At 41.6% G+C, this 24,321-nt stretch overlaps 1 protein-coding gene across 1 annotated transcript in view; it reads left to right on the top strand.

Moving 5' to 3' along the window:
* The first annotated feature begins 380 nt into the window (after positions 1-380).
* AGBL1 (AGBL carboxypeptidase 1) overlaps positions 381-24,321 on the top strand; it is a 439,634-nt gene continuing 415,693 nt past the window's right edge. Inside the window, 4 exon segments of the mRNA XM_069465752.1 lie at positions 381-459; positions 2,146-2,292; positions 4,590-4,721; positions 8,257-8,350. Of these exon segments, the coding sequence (XP_069321853.1) occupies positions 2,169-2,292; positions 4,590-4,721; positions 8,257-8,350 (350 nt within the window). The 5' untranslated portion in view covers positions 381-459; positions 2,146-2,168.

The raw sequence follows: 24,321 nt of genomic DNA, 5'->3' as shown, positions 1-24,321 counted from the left end.
TCCGGGAAGTCTTTCCATCAGAACATTTTAGTGGATTTCTGTTTCATACCTCTTCCCTCCATTTAAAAATAACCCAAGCCTGCTGAAATAACAGAACTGTGCTACCCTGGTCCACAAAGCCCCCTTTCCCATGCTTGTTTTCTGCATACATTGTCATTGCTTATTCTTGTATTCATTTTGCCGACGTTACTATAAGATAGGTCCCCAAAGAGGGGTCTGAAGACTGCACATAGAGTTCCTTATTGAGTGAGCCCCCCCCATGCATCCTTTTGCTGCAGTAAGTCCTTCTCCATGGGAGGAAGTACAGTCCTGCCATTTCCACGTGTGTCCCTGACCATTTGCCTCCTTCCTCTTGCAATGCTTCTTAAAGATGGCTGCTTCTGTTCTCATTGCAGAGCTCCTCCGACAGAGAATCCATCCTGACCATCCTCAAGGTCCTCGGAGACCTGCTTTCTGTTGGTGAGTAGGCTGTGCCCTCACCCCCGCACTTGGTGGACGTGGAAGCGTGCTGGCTGCAGTCTCTCCCGGAACCTCTGCGGCTCGGGGTTTGCTCTAGCTCCAGTTTCCTATGACAGACAGACTCATTAGCCCGTCTTTTTTCTTTAAGCTTAATAAGACCCAAAATAAACTGGGCTGATTGTTGGCTTTTTCAGTCTTGTCACCCACTCTATAGTGACCCAAACTTAGGAGGAAATTAGACTCTGCGTGGTTATTCTGTGGTTTCTCATCTATGAGGCCAGGGACTTTCAGGGGCCTGTGCCCACCCACCTCTGAGCTTCCCTGAGGGACAGCTACCCCCTAGCAGTTCTACCCTTCTCCTCTCTCTCCTCCTTTTCATTGTGGCTCATTTAAGAGAGTCGGGTGTTGGCAGCTCCCTTGCATATGTCAGGTGGAGACAGGAGTATGAGGCAGGAACTGGACCTGGAGGCATGGTAAACATCAAGGTTGTGAAGATACAATGACAGAATTGACTACCCTGGAATCAGCTGAGTTACCTGGAGCATCAAGTTCTTACTGAGGTTGTTGGACATACCAACATTCACTCAATTTGCATTTTTTTGTATGCTGACCATGTAATATTAGAATGAAATAGTAACACCAAATAGGCAATACCAAAAATAAATGACACTCCAAAGCCATAGAGCCTCAAGGGTACAGTTTCAAGAGGAAGGGGTCTTTCCATAGGCTGTGATGCTCTCCTCTAGCAGGGTGACTTCCCCATAGTCATTTGAGTGAGTTCACCTGTGTAGGTAAAGCCACTTGTCTTCTGGGATAGTGCTATCTTCAATTTGTCCAGAGGTGTCTGAAATTCTTAGAATGCAACCTTGGCGTTCTCCCTCCGACACAGGTGGTGATAACTGCTCCTTTTGTGGAGAGTGCTGCTTTTTATGAGGATGAAAAATCAGAGGGTCTTCTTTGATAATGTCCAACCTGCTGGCCACCTTGGTTAGGTCAACCATGCCTAGTGCATAGAGAATCACCCAGGGCCAAGTTGAAATGTAGCCGTTGCTTTTATCCTTGGGCAAGGTGGAGGAGGTCCTAGTTCAAAATTGTTCTTAGGTAGAAAGATCAATAGTTCATCATAGCCCAGACCCTCTTCAAAATTTTCCAGACAGGATGATTGGATGCTTGTTTCTCAAGGGTGTACTTCAGTAGTTTCCATTTTTCTCCTATCAGTTTCTGAAGGCCAGCAACAGAAAATCATTATACCATTAATAAAATTATTCCAGATGAGGCTATCATCCCAAACCCTTTTACAAATGATACTAACTTATAGCAAAGGGATATTGATACTCCCTCTTCTATTAAGCATACATAAGCCTTAGGCATATTTACATAATGTACACACATGTACACACACATACACTGAAAATTCAACAGATTCTCAGTTAAGTAGATTCTAGGCTCTATTTGTTACAGATGAATACACCCAGGTTCTTAAGTGTTCCACTATTTTCCCATTTCACAACCCTCTTCTCTTATGTAATAGCACAATTTTAGCCCAGGTCACTTCAAGAACAACACAATTTTGGTTTCTGGGGTGAAATGAAACAATCCTTGCTCTGTCTCTAGCTGTGAGCTCTATCTTTAGCTGTAAGGAAAATGAGGGTTATTACTTCATCTTTTCTCTGGGTTCCCCCTCAGGCACAGACCGGAGGATCCACTACATGATCAGCAAGGGTGGCAGTGAGGCTCTTCTGCAGACCCTGGTGGACACAGCGAGGACAGCGTCTCCGGACTATGACATCCTCCTGCCTCTCTTCCGGCTGCTGGCCAAAGTTGGCCTAAGAGGTACCCACACCCCAAGACCCAAGATGACTGAAAAGGCACTTCTGGGATTGTTATCATACAAACAATTGGGGAAGCTCTGGTGGGGAAGTGCAGGAAAGAAGTGACAGGAAAGTTCTGGACACCTTGGTGGTGACTGACGGCAGGACCAGCCCCATAGGAGAGTAATTTTGTTGACCTAGATGTCACCTAATCCAAGGTATAGTGCTTAGGGAAGAGCCCAGAGCAGGCATGGGCTACATGGGGTGTGGGCCACATTGGGGGAAAGAGGGGAGATACTCCAATGCAGTTTTTAATCATTTTTAAAATCAATGGAACATGTCTACAATTGCATCTGACATGAAAGTCCATTATATAAGTGCATTTAGTTTCCTAGAGCTGTCATAACAAATTGTCACAAAGTGGATGACTTAACACAACAGAAATTTATTCTCTCACCATTTTGGAGGTCAGAAGTCCAAAATCAAGGTGCTGGCAGGGTTGGTTCCATCTGGAGGCTCTGAGGGAGAATCAGTTCCATGCCTCCCTCTAGCTTCTGGTGGCTGCCAGCAATCCTTGGTGTTTCTTGGCTTGTGGCTGCATCGCTCCAGTCTCTGCCTCCATCTTCACATAGTGTTCTCCTCTGTGTCTTCTCCTCTTTGTACAAGGACATCAGTCATAGGATTTAGGGTCTAATCTGTGTGACTTAATGTTAAGTAATTGATCTGCAGAGACCATATTTCCAGATAAGATAACATTCTGAGGTTCTGAGTGGACATGGATTTTGGAGTGCCATGGTTTAATCTGCTAAGTCACACAGAAGCGGAGCATTCCTAGTTGGAAGGAAGATGGGGGAGGGGCCTAGAGTTCTTGTCACTTTGGCTACAGAGTCATTTCTCTCTCCCCGTGGAAGACCCCGAAACACCCAGAACTTCTTGGAGCACAGTTTAAAAACCTGAGCACACAGGACTCATGCAGACCTTGCAAACCGGTCATAACAGTTAAGCTCCAATTGTGTGCTTAGTCTTATATAGGTCAGAAATGAGAAGCTCGGGTCCTCTGAAAGTGGACCTTTGATGTCCCATGCTAGCAGCTGTAGCCGAGGGCAAGGCCTCTGGAGTACTCTTTCCTTTCAATGTCTGGATCTCCACTTTGAGTCCATTCAACATTCCACAGGTAATGACCGAGGACCAGGCATCCACCAGCGTCTGCATGAGCATGTCCCAGACAAAATCAATATCTCCTTCCTCATGAAGGGAATGGGTCATGTAGGGTTAGTCACAATCTCATTGCTGGTGTCCTTTGGTTCTGAGGTAAATATTGGTAAACCAGGTTTAGGATATTGTCTCTCTTTTACTCATTTCTACCTGTGATAAATCTGATCGGAATATATTCCTGCCAAAACAAACATGATGACTTGGGTATCACACTGTGGAAAGGACACAAACAAATGTGACTGGTAGCACAGTCACCTGGTGTCATAGTGGGAACAGGAACACAGAAGAAGAGGTGCTTTGTCCCTGTTTTTTGTTTATTTTCTAATTATTAAGATAATAATGACTTATCTATAACAGTAGGTATCAGGTTATTTGGAGCAATGATTTAGAGATATTAGAGGAGAAAATTTTATTTTCTTAAAATATGTTTCAACTTTTTATTATGAAAATTCTCTTATATTCCTAAAACTTAGATCTAACCATTGTTAACATTTTGCCATATTTCCTTCACCTATTTGTTTTTATTTAAAATATTTAAAAAAATTACAGAGGACATTTTACTCCTAAATCATTTCAAGTGCATTTGTTTGCAAAGAGATGCTATCCTACATAACCACAATTACAAATCTGATAAAATCAAAAATACATGTATAATTTATATTCATTCTAATTTCTCCAAGTGTTCCCAGTCATCTTTTACAGACATTTTCAAAGTAGAATCCGATCAAAGTTCACACACTACATTTGTATGCTATGTTATGTAAGTATTCCTAACTCTAGACTTTTCTTAAAGAACTTTATTCCCAACTAAGCTGTAGTGCATGTATGAGGACAACCTAAATATAGGGGCTTGAGAGTCATACAACCCACCAGGCTTCATGTAAATATGTGTAGCCCAAATTAGCTCTTCTGATTCATTTGGTTCCAGTGGGGACATATTTAGCGGCATTTTTTTTTTTTAACTAAATATGTCTGAAAAGCATCTTTGGCTATGATTATCTTCCTCTCTCCACCATCTTCCCCTTCATCTATCTATTCCACATCTTGTGCAATCCTCAGACTCAATGTGCAACACAACTAAGATAGATTGATTTGTGTTCTCAGATAAAAAGTTTGGCCAGAAGGCGCTGGAATTGGAAGCACTCGATGTGACATTGATTCTGGCCAGGAAAAACCTGTGTGATAGCCAGAACCTCCTCCACTGTCTCTGGGCCCTGCGTGTGTTTGCCTCCAGCGGTAAGTGGCTCTACTGCGGCTCCCTGGGTTGGCTTCGAGACCTGGGCTGGGGCACTTGGAAACCATGTGGGCGCCTGGTTGGAAGGAGGACGTGGGTGGGGGATACATGTGGTCCTGACAAGATATATGTAGGAGCCTGACCATCCAGAGGCTGTGGAGGTGAGAAGTTATTTATTCTTCTCCCCCTTAGCCAGGTAGAAGTCTTGAGCCTTTCTTGGAGACAGACTTTGATGCTGCTTTTCCTTGGGAGTCACATGGTGTAGCATTCTAAACTTTTCTATTAGTGCTGCACCATGCAAACAACCTATGACAGCAGAAGGACAGACTTTATTCAGTCCCTATCATACTCAAGGCACAGTGTTATGTGTATTACATTTGTCAGGAATGACCCTCCCATCAGAAACCTCTCTGCTATATTCCTGAAGTCACTCATTGATTACAACATCCTTTACCACTTTTTGTTTAATCTCATGATCCTTCTCAACAGGGTCCTCCAGGTACCTCACAGCACGTGGTTTGATACGTATTTGCTATCTCCTAATTTGGATTATTTCTAATTATCATAACAATTCTGTATTTAGACTCACAAATTTACAGCTTAGAAAAATGAGCTTAGAAGAGTGAAGTAATTGCTTGAATTCACGCAGATAAAAAGTCATCATGAGGGCTGAATTTCTAACTCCAACACTCATGTTAATTCTGCTCCATATGGAGACATTTTTTATTAATAGATTAGATTCTATACCTCCTATCTCACATGTAATGAGCACAGACTTTCATTTCTCCTTCGTGAGCCCCCTTCCTGTGGGATGAAAGTGACAATTATTTAGATGTAGTATACTCTGTTGGGGAAAGAATGTGGGCTTAGAGCCAGAAGGACCTGAGTGTGACCCTGATTCTATTTCTTATGAGTCATGTAACATGAGCACTTAACCTGTTTGACCTCAGTTTCATCCTTTATAAAATTCTAGTAGTAATAATTATTACTATTAGTCTGCCAGGGCTGCCATAAGAAAAGGCCACAATCTGGGTGGCTTAAACAACAGACATTTATTTTCTCACAGTCGTGAAGGCTGAAAGTCTGAGATCCAAATGTCAGCAAGTTTGGTTTCTCCTGGGGCCTCTGTCCTTGGCTCCCAGATGGCCGTCCTCTCCCTGTGTCCTCACATGGTCTTTCCTCTGTGTTTGTGCATCCCTGGAGTCTCTCTGTGTGTGTAAAGTTCCTCTTTTTGTAAGGACACAAGTCAGATTAGATTAGGGCCCATGCTAATGGCCTCATTTTAACTTAATTACCTCTTTTAAAATCCTGTCTCCAAATACAGTCATATTCCGAGGCACTTGGGATTAGGGCTTCAATGTATGAATTTTGGAGGAGACGCAATGCAGCCCACGCAGTGCTCGTAGCCTTGGTAGACGGGATAATAGGATAACGTTCATGGCTGTGCTTGCCACATGGAAGCTGCTCGGTAATGATCATTTTCCCTTCCCTGCCCTGCTCTTTTCCCTTGGTCTTTTGAAATAATAGGATGACTACACATATGGGAAGTAAATAGGTAACATTTTTTTCTAATTATCCTAAGAACTACTAAAATAATCTGATTTTCATTGGTTAATTCTATTCATAAACATGGAGGACCCTTAATGAGCAAGTCTTTCTGGAGAATAAATAATGGGAGAGATTCTTGACTTCTTGTTCGCAGACAGAGCCTCCACTGATCCATTTCAGATACATTGACCAGAAAATCAGAGAGTGTTTGGAAGAGACTGAGTGGTTCTGTGCAAACCCATCTCTCATAAAGGAAAAACGAAACTATGGCTTTGTATCAAGGACACCTCTCATTAATGAGTAGACAGAAGGTGTGCCACCCCCGTTTGGAGCTTGCCAGCAGCATAGGACTTGAAGTATCTCATGGTTTCCTACAGAATAATTAGGCTGAATAACTTGCCTTCCTTATGATATACAGTGGCTATGGGGATTTAGAAAAATTCCTTCAGCTGGAACTCTGAGAAATCCTGGGATGTGCTTGAGGGTGGGAGGAGGTGGCCATTGGTCTCATATTCTAAGCCTACATTTGTTGTACCAACTAACTGATCCATAAGATATTTTTAAAAATTATGCAGTCACTCTCTATACATTGACTTTCCTGATGAGAGGCAAGCCGAGTTCAAAAAACCTGTGGTTTACTGTCACTTCAGTGAATTGCTAGCCACTGTTGAATGTCCCAGGAAGCTTTCTCAACAGCTTCTATCTTCAGGAGTTGGCTGGGACCCTACTGGGTCTTTGATAGCCAATGAACCCTTTAGAAGCTCTCAGATGGCCAATGAGGGTATGCACGGAGCTGCCAGAGACCTAACCTTGGACAGGCATCTAGCAAGGGTGAACTCAGCGAGGATTTCTTATTGTTATCTTCTCCCACTTCCAAGCCTAAAGTATTCCATGTTAGAATTGGTGCTCTTAAAACTATCCCCTCCCTAACTCAAGGCCAGAATTTTGTTGAATTATTCGCCAAGAGTTTGCTCTGGTATGTTTTCCCAATTTAGAAGTAAGGACTGAGTTAGTAGCCATAAGAGTGGAAGATTGATGGGCAGGACTAGGATGCCAAATCCCTGAATTTTGATCCAGGCAATTACTGCCTGTCCTCGCCTCAGGAGGAACATATGCACAGAGGATGTTCCAGGAGCGTACACTCTTTGTCATAGCTAAGACATCAGCTTCAGTCTCTACCTGATGGACTGTACTGGGATGAATGATATCAAAGCCTCCAGATTTCCATTTAGCTCCCTTCCCCAAGGCTTGGAGCCAGCCAGGATAAGCCACCCCTGTTTCTCCACTCTTGTTTCTCTCCCCTTGCTTCTTTGAGACCTCTTGTTCCTACTTGCTTTTATCAGGACAAGGTTGGCCCAAAGCACAAAGCATTCCTAGGTCTTTGTCTTAAAAACACCAGTGCAGCAGAGGAAAGAGAGAAGAGACTCACACCTTGGAAGACACAACCCTCTTTCCTTCTCCCACTGAAATGTTTGCCCCCTGCTAGCCTGGCCCCATGTCATCTCCTGTGTATTCCTCTTACTTTTGACATGCCCAGAGCTCTTCCCAAGGTGAGCTGAGTGGAGAGGGGTATTGGGGATATTGCAGAGAGGCTGGGGCCTCTTTGGAAATGAGAATGACATCCAGAGGCTTTATTGATCTGATCAGACACCCCTTTTGAATTTCTTTCTATCCTTCAGATCTACGACTATGTTTTTATAACCATCCAATTGGGCAAAAAGGCAAAAAGTTCCCAGACTTGTTACCCCTGAGCAGGAAGAATGGATTCTTCCTTTGACATTGTAAAGGAGGCCTACTCAGGTCATTGCCTCAGTTGTGGGAGATCCAGGTGTGGGAGTTGTAAGGGAACTTGTAACCAAGTTGGAAAAGAAAGGGCACTATCTTGTTTATTAGGTTGCCCCTTATAGTTTTAAAGAAGCCAGTCCAAGTTGTACTGAGCCTTAACCCACCCACCTGTGACCATAACTACTGTGCTTTTGTCTTTCTCAGTCACCACGGGAGCCATGCTGGGAATTAATGGAGCAATGGAACTGATATTTGAGATCGTTACTCCTTATACCCGAAAGCACACCCGAACAATCAGGTACGGAGCACCTTCATAGTACTTCCGCCTTCTTTGCAACAGACGGAGAGATGGAGATGGCCCCACACATATTTTCATGATGTTCCCATTTCAGTTTAGTGATGATTTCCCCTTGGAGATATGACTGTATCCCTTCTCAGCATACATCTCTCCCCCCCACGAGTCATTTCCTGTAATCTTCACAACAACCCTGATGGGTTTATTAGCATCCTCACTTGCAGAAGAGGAAGCTAAAATGTTGGAGAGAGCCTTATCCAAGGTCGTGGTGCTAGGAAATGGTACAGCTGAGATTTGAATCCAGTTTTCGTACTCAAAACCCCATGTTTGTTTGCTTGAAGCCTTCAGGTGTAGACGTTTTACTCACAGCAAATCTACCATAAATGAGTATATTTCTCAAAAGACAGTCCAGAAATGACCAGGTCTCTAAAGAGCCAGCCAGTTAAATTTCTGATGTGAGATCTGGGCCTTATAATAGTCCATCATGGTTGTGTGCTGGACTTGAGTATATTTTTATGATTGAAAATGAAACTCAGCCTATTCTCTCTGCCTGTGCTTGCTGAAGTGGTGTGAATCACCAAGTTAAAAAGGGAGATGGTTAGACATGAAGGCTTTAGAGATATTCAGAACTATTAAGATCCATCATTTATGGGAGTGACTCAGCTAGGACCTTGAAAGAATATTAGAAGAAATTCAGACAATTTCCAAGATATATGGGGTCATTTGGCAAGTAGCATTTCCATGCCCAGCCATGATATTTTCTGCATCCTAGCATCAATCTTAGGCTCATGTTCCACCTGATTATTTTTCTCTTGGGTCACCACAGTTATGCCATTATCATCCATTCTCACCTGCAGTTCTCTACACCAGCATTTGCTAGAGTGAAATATATTATATTTCAGTGAAAAAAAAAAATCTCTTATCAAATAAATTGGGAAATACTGGGTTGAACAAATTTAGATAGGTTTCTTTACTATAAGACTTTTCAGAGCCTTTGTAAAGCCAACACATATTGAGAATATCTAAGATACTCAGAGTTATGGGATTTCCAGATATCAGGATAATGTAGTATATTCTGTTCCAAAACTGATTTGGTGAGGGAACTTTTTTCTTTTTTTTTGTGGCAACTACCTTTTTTAGCATGGGTCAGTGTTCTATATATCTCATTTTGGAAACCTCTTCTCTGCAGTGTGAATTTATTGCCAAGTGGAATTCAGTTAAATCCTACCACGGGACCTTCATCTAGTAGGTATAAGACTTCAGAGTCACAAACTCAGGGACAAAAAAAAAAAAATTAAATTTCTTTATTTTTTTGTAATTATACTTTATTTCTGTCTTAAACTTCCATTTATGCCAGATAGCAAAAAAATAAGTCAGTGTTTTATCAGGAATCTAAGTCAAATTCGTGATTCATTGATTCATTCAGGGTTTTCCCTCCTCTCCCTCTGTTCCCGGGGCATCTAAGTTCTGAGAAGCTATGGTTGTGCCAAGGTGTCAACAGACAAGCATAGTTTGTCCTCACTCATCTCATGTCCATTTGGATGTGTATGACTTGGACATGTCGCATTTTTGTCATGTGTGCAGGCCTTTGCTGCTGACATTTGCAGTCTCAATGTGTCCTCTGGTCACCAATACATGAACTTTATCTTTCTGCCCTATTCACAAGGCCTCTTCTAATCTGGTGCTGTCATAACTCAGCTGTTCAGAAGCTCAGGAATGTCTGGGTGCTTCCCCTATCTTATGTGAAAATCTGTGTGATGTCTGCTGGGCCCATCCACATACGAGTCTTACTTAGTCATCTCTTCCTTGCCGGTTGAGTGCCATGTTGTTTGGCGGGCTTTCCTAGGAAGCCCTTTCCAGCCAACAGTGGCTATCAAGGCACTTGCCCCTGCCCTTCTGGAGTCTTGATAGCTTTTATGGTCTTCCTCATTCAGACCAAGCAACAAAACAGAGAAGGCCTCTTCTCAGAGACTCACACTAGTTGCTATCTTTATTGCTTTCTTTTCCTCCTGCAAAAGGAGTTGAATTTAGGTGCAGATCTGATCAGGGTGCCAGAGGAAAATGGGAAAGAAGCGCCAGGGATTAATGAAAGCGGGGTGCTTCCAACAACAAAAAGAGCCCTTTGGGGACCTCAGGCATATTTCTGCATGTCTGGTTTGTCCTGTACATTGTGGGCAAGATGGTTCCCCTTGTTCAGCCAAATGCCAAATTGAAACCAAACCCTGCGGAAGAGAGGCTTTTTCTCCAACCGTTACAATACGGCTGTCACTACCGTGGTGTTTATTAGGTGCCCTGCACCGTGCTAAGCTCTTAAGATACATTATCTCCTTTGATCCTCTCCTCTCCTCTGTGAGGCAGGTGCTATTACTGTCCCCAATTTTACAGGAAAAGAAATTGAAACTGAGAGAAGTTAAGTGACACGCTGAGTTTTAAGTGAAAGAACTGGGATTTAAACTGTGTCTGATACATGAGCCTCAGCTCTTAAGCCACCACTGGAGTATCTTACACAGTCTATTACCAGCATTTTATTTCTAAAACCATCATATGTAAGACAATCATAAGCAGTTAAAGTTTGCTTAAATTTCTTTTACCGTCTAAATGGCTCATATCCACGGAACAATTTGCTTAATGATAGGGGAGTCTTTCTCCTTGATGGAATGGCTACTTCCTCTCAAAGGCTAAATATCTTTTCCCTCCGCTTTTGAATTCTTTCCCAAAGCTACCTTGTTTTCTACCTTACCCTCACTCCTCAGCAGCGGGATAGGAACGAAGGTGCTGAAACTGTATGACCTGCACTGTCACTCTCTTCTAGATCATGTCCTGGCGAGTCATTTGACTTTTCTTGACTGAACTTTGAAATTTTTTAAAGCATGAATATCAAGTCTTACCTCCTAGGTTTGTTGTGGGTGTTAAAAAAATAATGTGTAAAAACCTTGTGAACTTTGACAGGCTATCACACTCTTGATTGTTATTCGTATGAATACTACTGGCTGTGTCTGGTTGCTGCCATAGGTCAGGATGCAGAGGCCAGGGAAGTACGTGAAGGGGAGCACTTCCTGCCCAGTCCCATCTTCTCTCCTGAACTCCATCCTGAAAATAGCAACCAAGGCGTGTGCCCAAATGAATTCTGCTCCACTCCGCTCGGATGCCTGAGCCTGTGAGCTTCAGGGGTCTTGCAGGAAGGGAATAAAGGCCACGTCAGGGACAGGGTAGCCCTACTGGGTATCATCCTCCAAATGCTAGCAAGCTATGGAGAGTTATTCCGGGATGGCTTTGTGGGAGCAGATGCCCCATGTTGTATCACTATGACTCGTCCCTCCTGTGGAGATTAGACCTGCCCTACTTCTCCAGCATGAACCTAAAATTAGACGTGCAGCTGTCCTCCAATGGAGCCCTGTCTCCAGATAGTACTCAGGGCAAGATTTATGACAGAAGCTCCAAACACACACCTACTAGGGAGAAGGGACATGTAGAGCAATGTCACTAACCCTCTGTGGCCTTGTGCCAGCCCTCACCCCAGGGCAGGCAGCTATTTCAGGCCTCCTCCACTTCCCAACGACCCACCACGCTGCCCGCACTTGCATTGGCTGCGGCTGCTTTCCTCCCTTTGCTGCTCATGGCCACCACTCTGGTCCAAGCAGTTACGGTCAGATGCGGACTCCTACTGTAGCCCTCTAACTGGTCTTCTTTGGCTTCAAAGCCATCAAGAATGTGCCTTAGTTTCCCTTTCCAGCCTTGTTTCTCACTCCTCCTCTCACCTCTCTTTCCAGCCAACTATTCCCGAGTGTGGCTTGCCCTATTCCACCCTAGGTTCTATCCTGCCTAGGGAGAGGTATTGCTGCCCTGTTCCACGGCAGACGTCCCACCAGTCTTCAGACTCCACCTGGTGCTGCCTGCTCCATCTCACCAGAGAGAAGGAATCTCCTCTCTTCAGTGATCTCCAGACCTTTGTCCACACTATCCTTACACAGGCATTGTATTTCACTCTGTACTATGCTGGCCTGCGTGTCTCCTCTCTAAATTCTGTACTTCCTAAAGGGAGCAATCAAATTAAATTTATCTTGCTGTTCTCCATAGGGCCTAGCCCAGAGCCTATCTTCATGATGGCAGGCTCGTAATTAAATTAAAAAGAAACACTTTCATTAAAAAGTTTTCTTGATGAATTGCCTATGTAGTAATGAATAAAATCCAGCATTTACTGAGCAGGTACTATGCTAGGTATTTCATATTTATGGTCTTTTTCCCCCTTGATCCCAGGCTGGCTCCACATGTAGGGTTCTGCCCTGTTCAAACATATCTGGGAAGTCCTGCAGCAGGTCTACCCAGAGCTCCACTGCAGGATGGACGGAAGTGCCTTCTGGGAGAGAACTCGTCCCGAGAGGCTGAGAAGCAGCAGCTGTCAGCTTGATAGGAAGCAAAGTTTCACTCACAGGAGGGAAGGAAAGGTTTAGCGTCTTCTGAATTATTTAGAGTTGTCTGGGGCACTTCTGAGAATGGCAGAAGGGAAGGAGCTGAATTTGAGGGGCACGTTGGGGGCAGTATTCACACAAAATCTTTGCCTTCTGTTTGAAATAGGCTTCCAGTATTTGGTCTGTTAATTGCTTCTGCTGCGGCTTACAATTTCTGAGCTTGCTTTTTATAGAAACAGGGAGGAGGAAATGACCCTGGGCCAGAGTGTGCTACCTCTTGCAAGCGTGTTCAACTGTGGACAAGCTTGTTTATTTGCACTAAAGCTGTCTTTGAGCTGTCCAAACTCACTAAGTAGGAAAATTTATTGAGGCAAAGATAGATTACTTGTCTGCGACTGACTCATCTTGTGACCTTAGGAAAGCTTGTGCTCACTCCATGTCTCAACGCTTTCTGCTAGGAGCTGTCCCCCCGTTCCCTCGTTTTCAGGAGGGCCCTGAGGGTTTTGGTAATAGCAGTGACCATTTCCAGTGGCCATTCACTTGACCTTTCCCAGAGCCCAGCCTCATCCCCTCTGATCATGTTGGACCCTCACTCTGTAATATCTAACCCAGTCTTTGAAGCTGGCTTATCAGATGTTATCACCAGCGTATGTCCCAGGACTTAAACTCTGCTGTCTTGGCCTGTCTTGTGAATATCAGAGTAAATCAGAAACAGGTAGGGTCTTCCTAGCAGAGGCTGGTTCTTGAGCCCCGCTGTGTTCTCTGATCATGGCACCACAGTGGTCAGAGGGGCTCAAGACTGAGAGATGGTTCCTTCATCCCTCACCTTTGTTCTCTCTGGGGCTGCCCCAAGGGCACAGGAAGCCGGGAAGTGTGCTGTTCAGGCCCAGGCTGGTCTCACCCTCAGGGAGGATAGCATCTTTAGTCTCCCCACCCTCTCAGTCCCCTCTCAGGTCTCAGCAGGGGTGCCATGTTATGATTGATCTCCTTGGGCTCTGGGTCCCTGGGCCCTGGCTGCTGTGAGACTGTGGGGCCAGAGGCTGTGTGCCGCAGAGCAGCTGGACTCACACACCTCGGCGACAGGAGGAGATGGATGTGTTTGGTCTTCGGCAAGCTTCATAAGCAAATTTTTCAGCTTAGTCTCCTGTTGTCCGTCCTAGCAGCTCCTTGTGGTCAGAATAGTGTTAGGTGATCTTCTCGTTTCAAAGTCTGATGTGCCAGGGCCTCTCTGGCATCCGAGCTTTGCCCTACTGCGGGATTACTGGGCCTTCGTCATGGGCTGCTCTTTATGGTGATTTCATCCTCAGTTCACGAGCTGGGAAAATTATCCTGCTCCTCCTTTCCCTGCCCCCAAATCACTGTCTCTTCCCGAAGCCAGGTCTCCTGGACTTCCTCCAGCCGTCACACCATTCCACTTTATCTGACGGTAGAGGCTGAGAGATGAGTGGAGACTCAGCCAGAGCTAATGGGTTGCATGGGTGACTCAGCCACTTTGTCACGGAGACAACGGTAATCCAAGTTACAAGGAACAGATTTTTCTGTTTCTCGAAATAGCTACTGAATGCCCCCTGGGTTTTCATTTCCCCCCACCCCATTAAGGGCTTTGTGACTCTCTATTCAACACAATCAGACTCTGCGGTCTCCAGGGCATGGGCTCACATCGGGGGTTCAGAGGCTGTGTGCTCCAGAGCACTTGGACTCAAATACCTTGGAATGGGAACAAAAACATTCCACCCCGGCCTCACAAGTGCTGATATTGGGGGTGTGTATCATGGGCTCTGCTTACTTACAGAGTGATTATTGCGTCTGCAACCTGACTCCAACCCTGTAGCGGATGGTGGAATGAATAGTTTCCTACATGAATTAAACGTTGGCAACTAGGTTTATGGCGTTAAAGCCCTTTCATCTTCTTAAGAAGTCACTGATCTCTTCCTGATTAGGGCCAGTCGTGGACATTCAAGTCATAGGATCTAAAGCTGGAAGGTCCTGAGGGACCTTCTTGTCTCTTTCCTTCATCTTAAAACAAGGTCACTGAGACCCAGAGAGGCTGAGCCAAGCCTTCCACCCTAATTTCAGGGCACCATTCATTACTCTAAGATGCTGTTCTGTGTAATACAACACAAATATGCTTTGAATTAAGACTTTTATTTGACAACATTCAATGTGCCTGTCTCAGTGTTATGCACTGGGGATTTGAAAACAACAGAAGGTGGGCCCTGCCCTCAAGTTGCTGACAGTCTATGCCAACCATACCAATGCAGTGTGGTAGGAAGGTCCTACATCCCAGCCCTGTCTTGGGCTTGTGAAATGGGCCAGCTTCCTATCCTGTGGACATGTTTGTATAATGCATTTCTCAAAAACGCCCTTAGAGCTGAGCAGGCAGGGCCTCAGGAGGCCCCGCACTTTGGAAATTCTTCCCTGAAATATACAAAGTACCCCTCTGTGCCTGAGAAGGGCTTGGTCTGCCAGTGCCATTTGGGTGGGGGTTTGAGTCCTGGTGTCTCCCCTTTGGGATGCTCTCTGACTTCCTGTCACCTGAGTGAGGTGGACCAGGTGCCTTGAGGAGGGGGAGGTCTGGAACTCATGCATGTGGGGTGGTCATCCTGAAATCCAGTCCTCGGTTCAGGCATGTTGGCCTGGTAAGCAGATGTTTTCCACGGCTGGTGGGGTATTTATTCCTCGGGATGGCATGAGGTGGGCGAGTCAGAATGGTCTGACAAGCTGATACAGGATGGATCAAGTTGCTCACATAGACAGGGCTCCAAAAAACAAAACAAAAACAAAAGTTCCTGGGTCCTGCACATCCTGGGGAGGCCTTACGTCTACCACTGTCCCCTGGTGAGGGTCCTCAGAAGCTCCATTGCCATCTTTCTCTGCTGAGGCACGTACTGCTCACACCTCTCCATGGATTTTCCCATTTTCGCTCTAGAGACTAGAAGCAGACTCAGGAACTTGCACTTACCCTGGAAGTTAATCTTCTAGCCCAGCCTGACTCAGTGACAAGCTTTCGCAAAGAAATTTTATCTTTCTATTAATCATACCTTTCTTGCAACACTGTAACCACCCACAAATATGTGGAAGAGGGAGTTTGTGAAATCGGGGGGAGGTACAGAAAGACTCCCTTATCAGGAGAGACTCTTGTGACCTTTGCTTTGAGGGAACTGCTGTTTCTAATAGACCAAGACCAAATTCTTCAGGGATTGATTTCACACTCAGACACCACGAATCACAAAACAGATTGGGGAAGAAAACACACTCTGCTTTTCCTGTGGGGCCGTGAGTGGGTGCAGAGTCTGGGAATATGCACTTATTTCGCAGAGACAAGCCAGCTCAATTAGCTGGGAAGGAGAGGGTCAAAAGGAAGCCATCACACAGATGTATAGCCATGGAAAACGAGCTGCTTTTAAGAGTTTAGGCAGAGATTGCAGGATGAGGACAGATTGGAGGCTTTCTCTCTAAGTTCAATTATAGTGCTATTTTAATATTAGATCTTTATGTGGTCATTTGTCGTATTCAACAGAGCTAATGAGAAAAATGGCCAGAGAACAATAGACGGTCATTTTAAAAAAGTGAATTATTATGAATTAGGTCTGAAATTCTTTCAGATAGTACATAGTAGGTATTCAATAAATGCCAGTTAAATGAATGAACACTGAGTTGCCTGAGTTGTACTCTTTTAATGATCTATTTATCCATTCAGTAGTATTTTGGGGCTTTTACCATTAATGGGATTGTGCAGGCTTTGAGATTAAAAAGACAGAGTCCTTGCCCTTGAGGAGCTTACAGACACACATGCACATTGACATGTAGATGAATACGATAAATGCTATAATGGTGGATGTTCAAGAATGATGGTCTCAGTCTACTTAGGAACTGTAAAATGAGTTAGGATGAATTCCCTCCTCTTCAACTTTTTGGAATAATTTGTGAAGAATTAATGTTAGTTCTTCCTTATAAGTTTGGTAAAATTCGGCGGTAAAGCCATCTGTTCCTAGGCTTTCCTTTACTAGGATATTTTCTGTTATTGATTCAATCTTGATACTCACATTGTTATGTTCAGGTTTTCTATTTCTTCCTGGTTCAATCTTGGTAGGTTGGATGTGTCCGGGAATTTGTTCATTTCTTCCAGATTACCCAATTTTTTAGCTTATAGTTGTTCATAATAGTCTCTGATGATCCTGTATTTCTGTGGTATCAGTTGTAAGGTCTCCTTTATAGTTTCTGATTTTATTTATTCGGATCTTCTTCCTTTTTTTCTTGGTTAATCTAGCTAGCAGTTTATTGATTTTATCTTTCAAAAAACTAACTTTTCCTTTTGTTGATTCTTTGTATTTTTTTTTTTTTTTTTTAGTCTCTGTTTAGATCTTTATTATTTCTTTATTTCTACTAATTTTGGGTTTGGTTTGTTCTTGTTTTTCTAGTTCCATGAGGTGCATCATTGGGTTTTTTATTTAAAATCTTTCTACTTTTCTGATGTAGGCATTTATTACAATAAAGTTCCCTTTTAGCATTTCTTTACTGTATCCCATAGGTTTTGGTATGTTGTGTTTCTATTTTCATGTATTTAAAATTTTTTTTTATTTTCTTCTTAGTTTCTTCATGGACCTAATGGCCACCCAGGAGCATGTTGTTTAATTTCCATGCATGACAGTTTCCAAAGTTCCTTTTGTTATTGATTTCTAGTTTTATTCCAATTGTGACCTGAGAAGATACATGATATGATTTTGATTTTTTATTTAATTTATTGAGTTTTTTTTTTTTTTTTTGTATCCTAACATATTGTCTATCCTGGAAAATGTTCTATGTGCTGATGAAAAGAATGTGTATTCTGCAGCTGTTGGATAAAATGATCTGTAAATGTATGTTATGTCCATTTGGTCTAAAAGGCAGTTTAAATCCATGTTTTTGTGTTGATTTTCCATCTAGGTGATCTGTCCAATGCTGAAAGTGGGGTGTTGAAGTCCCCCACCATTATTGGGTTGAAGTCTATCTGTCCAGCGCAAACTGTAGTGGGTGGGATGGATCATTCCCCAGGCCCCCTGGTGACACACAGGTGCACTGATGGGGTGGTTCTGGGTGGGGAGGGCCCATCCTTAGGTCCCCTAATGGTGTGCCCAAGCACCAGCTGGGGTGGTCAGGGCTGATCAATCTCCAGGTCCCCAAATGGTGCACTTGGGTGGAGGTGGCAGCAGATAGGGTCAGCTTATTCCCAGGCCCTGGTTAGGTGCTCCAGTGGGCTGGTCCCTTAGCTCCCTGAAGGCACGTGTGGGTGTGCAGCAGCCCTGCTGCTTAGGGGGTAGGAGTGGGTTTGGGGATGGAGGAGTAGGAGGGGAGTGAGGTGGTGGGGAAGGGGTTGCTGTCAGTGACAGCAGCACCAGGCAGGCACTCTCAGACTATGGGGAGTGTGTGCTTTGGACCCTGTTCCCCAGGGTGTAGGACACTGTGTGGGCTAAAGTGCTGGGGACCCGGCTGCAATGCAGGGGCTGGTGGGTCCCGGGGCAGCATGTAGTCTGGTGGGGGCTCTGTGCTGCAGCCACTTGGATTTCCAGGGTGTGTGGGACCTGGTGTGAACTTTCTCTCTGGAACAATTCTGTCACTTGGACTCCAGGCAGCTCCCTCTACTCAGGGCCCGTGAGAGCTGAGGGGCTCTCCTGTGCTAGGATAGCAGGAGTTTGGGGTAGGAATGCGGACTGCTGAGAGTCTTTTGCTTAGCTTTTCTCTGCATTGGGGAGTATCTCCTGACTTCAAGCTGGTCCTGATCCTGACTGGGCCAGATGCTTTGCTTCCCTCTTCTTTCATGCCTCCGAGGTTCCCTGTCACTCCCCTGCTGAGTTCCAGTGGTCTCTCCCAGAAGCTCTATTTGACATGTGATCATCTCCTGGCTGCTTCAGGCCTTCTTTTGGAGGAGGCAAGTGCTGGGTGCCTCTAGTCAGTTGTCTCGAAGCTCTTCCCCAGGACTGTGTTCAAAACACACTTTAAAGTGCAAGTGGGTTAAAAGCAAAAGGATGAAAAAGATATACCAAACTACTAGTAATTAAAAGAAAGCTAGAGAGCTTTCACTAATGTCAGGTAAAGCAGATTTCAGAGCATAGAATATTGCCAGGGATAAAAAAAGTAATTTCATAATAATAATGGGTCAATTTATCAGGAAGAAATAAAAACCCTAAGTATTTATGCACCTAATAACAGAGCCTCAAAATAATTGAGGTAAAAACTGATAGAACTGCAAGGAGAAATAGACATATCTATGATTATAGTTAGAGATTTTAATAACCATCTCTCAATAATTGATAGAATAAGTAGAGAGGAAATCAGAAAACAGAAGATTTGAATAACATATTAACCGATATGACTTAATTGATCTTCATAGGATACTTTACTCACCAGAATACACATTCTTTTCAAGTGCACATGGAATATTTACCAAGATAGACTATGTTATGGACCATAAAAACAGTCTCTATAAATTTATAAGAATTCAAATGATATAAAGTATGTTATCTGACTACAAAGGGATTCAGTTATAAATCAACAACAGAAAGGTTTCTGAAAGTCCCAAAATTTTGAAAATTAAATAATGCACTGCTAAAGAAACCATGAGTCAAAGAAGAAATCAAAAGAGAAACTAGAAAATATTTTGAGCTGAATGCAAACGAATACAGCATACTGAAATCTCTGGGATGCCACATACTTAGGAAAAATTCATAGAACAGTAGGCGTATATTAGAAGAGAAGAGAGACAGAAAAATTTCTAATCAATGACCCCAGCTATCACCTTAGAAAACTAGAAAAAAATGATTGAAACCCAAAGTAAGTAAAAGAAAGGAAATAAGAAAAATCAGAGTAGAAATCAATGAAATAGCAAAGAGAAAAAGAAGAGAAATATCAGTGTAATCAAAAGCTGATTCTTTGTCATCAACAAAATTGATAAAACCCTTAGCCAGACTGATTGGATAAAATGAAAAGACACAAATCACCAGTATTGGGAATGAAGGTAAAATTACTGCACGTTCTATAGGTATGCAAAGTGTAATAAGAAAATATTACTAACAACTTTGTGCCAGTAAATTTGACAACTTAGATGAAATGTAAAAGTTCCTTGACAGACATGACTATCAAAGCTCACTCAAGAAGAAAGAGATGACCTACATAGCCTCATATTTATGAAATGAATTGGAATTGAATGGATAGTTAAATTATCTCAACAAAGAAAAGTGTAGGTTTAAATATCTTTCCTGGTGAATTCTACCAACATTTAAAAATAAATAATAGCAATTCGACACACACTGTTGCAGAAAACTTAAGAAGAGGGAATACTTCCTAACTTATTCTATGAAGTCAGCATTACCCTGATACCAAAAGCAGGAAAAGACTTTATAAAGAAAGAAAACTACCAACCAATATCTCTTATGAACAGAAATGTAAATATCCTTAACCCATAGAATGCAAATATCCTTAACCCAAGGATTTATCCCAGGAATGCAAGATTGTTTTAACATGTAAAAATTATTAAAGATACTTTGTCATATAAAAAATAAAAATCCAACAATATATGATTATCTCAATAGACCCAGAAAAAGTATTTGATAAAATCTATCACTTCCTGATAAAACTCAACGTATGAAAAATAGAAGGGAACTTTCTCAATAAATTGCATCTATGAAAACTGTCAAGAAACATCATACTTCATGGTCAAAGACTGAATGTATTCCCAGTAAGATCAGAAGCAAGACTAAAATGTCCACTCTTATTGCTTCTCTTTAATATTATACTGGAGATTCTAGTCAGTGAAATAAGGCAAGAAAAATAAATAAAAGACATCCATCTGGATAAGGAAGAAGTAAAACTCTTTTTGCACATGATTGTCTATGAATTAATGGAAATTCTGATGGAATCTATACACAAAAAAGCTACAAGAACTAACAAGTGAGCTTACCAAGGTTCCAGGATGCAAGATAAATATACAAAAATAAATTATATTTCTACATAGTGGAAGAAATCATTGTAAACTAAAATTTTTATTAATAAAAACACAATTTACAATAGCAATAAAAATATGAATACTTAGGGATAAGTCTGACAAAAGATGAATAAGACCAGTACATTGCAAAGTACAAACCATTGCCAAAACAAATTAATGAATACCTAAATAAATAGATAAATAAAATTCATGGCTCAGAAGACTCAGTATTGTTAAAGTGTCAGTTTTCCTTAAATTGATCTTAGATTCATTGCATCCCCAGTCAAAATTGAGAAGGCTTTTTGTTTTTTGTAGAAACTGATAAATTGATTCTAAAATTCATATGGAAATGTAAAGGACCTAGAATAGCCAAAGCAACTTTGAAAAAAAAAAAGAACAAATTTGGAGAACTAACAATACTTTATTTCCAGACTTATTGTAAAGTGACAGCAATGAAGACAGTGTGGTATTGATGTCAAGACTGACAAATGGATTAATGGGACAGAATATGGATCATTGATTTTTGGCACAGGCAAATTCCATAGAGAAATAATAGTGTGTTCAATAAATGGTATTTGAAAAACTGGATATCCATATGCAAACGATGGATTTCAGCTTATACTTTAGACTATAAACAAAGATTAACATAAAATGGATAATATACCTAAATGTGCAACCTATAGCTATAAAATTTCTGGCAGAAAACACAGGGAAAAACCTTTTTTAGATGCAATGTTAAAGGCACAATCCATAGAGTAACGATTTGGTAAATTGAACTTTATCAATATTAAAGACTTCTGCACCTCAAAAGGAACTAAAGGGAATGAAGATACAGGCCACAGGCTGGGAGACAACATTTGTTCATCATATATCTCATAAAGGAGTTTTATACTGTATATAAAAAGAACACCTGAAAATAAATAATAAAAAATGAACAATTCATTTAAAAATAGACAAAAGATTTTAACCAAAGATATTTCACCAAAGAAGAAATGCAGATGGAAAATATTCATACAAAATATGCTCAACATCATAATTTACTAGGGAAATGTATCTTAAAACTGCAATGTGATACTACTATATATTAATAGCTATCAGAATGTTTAAATTTAAAAAGCCTGACCATCACAAGAGTTGACAAAGAAGGACTGGGACTCTCACACTTTGCTGTGGGAATGTAAAAATGATACAACCACTTTGGAAAAGAGTATGGCATGTCCTCAAAATGAAACTCACACCTACCATATGATTCAGCCATTCGTTTTCTAGGTATTTACACAATAGAAATGAAAGCATATATCTTTATGAAGACTCGTTCACAAATGTTCATAGCAGCTTTATTTGTACTAGCCCCAAACTGGAAACAATCCTAATATCTATCAACTGATGAATAGATGAACTGTGATATTTCCATACAATATTACAGAATACTGCTCAGCAATGAAAAGAACAATTATTGATAAGTGCTACGACATGAATAAATCTCAGAATAATCATGCTGAGTGAAAGAAGCCAGACAAATAAGTACATACTGTATGATTCCATTTATATTAAATTCTAGGAAATGTAAAATAAACTACAGTGAGAGAAAGCAGATGAATGTCTCTCTGGAGATGGGGGATGTAGGAAGGTGGAGCCAGAGGGAGGGATTACAAAGAAGAATAAGGAAAATTTGGGAAGGATATGGATATGTTCATTATCTGGACTGTGGTGATGTTTCTAAGGTGTATATGTTTGTCAAATCTTATCAAATGTGTATAATTTATTATATGCCAATTATAGTTCAATGTATCAGTTAACAAAACAAAAAAGTTTCTCTTAGCATGAAGAATATGCACAGTAAAATCTTTATAGAAAGATACCAATAACTCTAGTTATTTTGGGTGGTGGGACTCTAGTTAAATATTTAACTTTAATTTTTTTCCTATAATCCTTAGACATTACTTTTATAATTATAAAAATTAAAACTAAATGAAAATAATTTCAGTACTATCGAGACTAAAATATATTTTATTTGATTGTCTGGCTACAGACACGGGCATTGTATAACAACATCATCACTGATGATTAGATCATGCATCCATTCATTGGAAAAGGAATTGAAGAGGAGTTTGTACAGATGAGGTAGATTTAACCCATCAGTGTTGGGAACAGGAACTGGAGGGAATAAAGCAAGGGCGGGTTTTCTGGGCAGAGTAAAAACTGTTAGAAAATGCACAGAAGCAAGAAACAGACTGGTTTGGGTGGGGCAAATAATTAGGTGGATATTAATATAAGATAAAATTTGCAATGGGTGGTAACAGGAGAGAAAGACATGAACCAATCCCTTCCCTCCTCTCTGTCATCTTAGTTTGTTTGCATTCTAGGGAAATGCCTTGTGTTTGTTTACAACCTGAATAATTCAATTTTCTGCTACATCCTGTCTGCTGTTCACTGCCTCCAACAAAGTTCCAACTCATAATTATGTATTTCATATATACATATATTTAATTCTTTATATTCTTAGGTTTATGGTCTCATAACAGTTTGCTCAAGGGTTATAGACATACATGTCCTCTAGAATATTCTCAAGAATGCAAATCTGGTATTTTAGAATTCATTTCCTTTTCCTAAGTTACATTTACCCTGCTTCACAGGGAGGTACCCCTTGAAAATCATACTCAGAAAATTGATTACCTCCTTTTGAACTGAAGAATAGTTTTTTTTTTTTTTTTTTTTTTTTTTGCTATTTCAGCCTTACAGGGCAGATCTGTTCTCTCCTAGTATTATTAGTTTGTAAACTCTAACAGTCACACTGAATCATGTTGGAGTTTGGTGCAGGTCTCCACTCAAATATTTCATAGGAAAATCTCCAGGGTCAGATAAAAGAAAGCAAAAAAAAAAAAAAAAAGAAACCCTAATAGTTACTATTTTAGCAGTTTACATCTGGCAACATGGAGAAGTGTAGTGGAACAGGTCTATATTCATAGCAACAGTTGTTACTGTATTTCAATATCACTGATAGGATGGCTATTTCTGAGGTATGTGTGATCAAGAGCAAACCTTGAGGCATCCTCATGTCCAGGTGTGCTAAGGAGGAAGGTAATTGAACTTGTGCTTGTCCAAAAGAGTCCCATGTTGTTTTCACCTTGTGTTCTCATTTCTCTGGGATAGGGGACTAGGGCCTCTTCTCTCTCTATCAGAGATTCTTCCAAATATTTCACTTTGAGGTGTTCCATTCCTGTTTCTCAGTACTGCTAACATTTTTGCAGATTGAGTATTTCTACAAGACTTTTTAAAGGTAAATAAAACAGACTCTGTGATATAGCAATGAGTTCTTAAATTCCATAGACTCTTTTAATGTTTTGTGCAGATAGGAAATAAGAGGGTACTCAGTCCAATGGCCTCACTTGATGAATAGAGACACTGAGTCCAAAATAGGTGATTTCCTATAATCTACGCAAGTAGTGAGTAGGAGGGCTCAGGTAAGGTTCCAGTTCTCCTGACATCCTAAGCAAATCTATTTTCACCACATCGTGGTGTAGCGTGATGATGGCTTTTTACCTCAAATTTAAAAACAGAAAAGATTAAATGACTAGAATAAATAAATAAAACATGCGCAGTGA

The sequence above is a fragment of the Eulemur rufifrons genome, chromosome 3 (genome assembly GCF_041146395.1).
Source record: "Eulemur rufifrons isolate Redbay chromosome 3, OSU_ERuf_1, whole genome shotgun sequence".
Taxonomy (NCBI): domain Eukaryota; kingdom Metazoa; phylum Chordata; class Mammalia; order Primates; family Lemuridae; genus Eulemur; species Eulemur rufifrons.
Note: the sequence above shows the minus strand (reverse complement) of the source record. Positions and strands in the feature narration are given on the sequence as shown.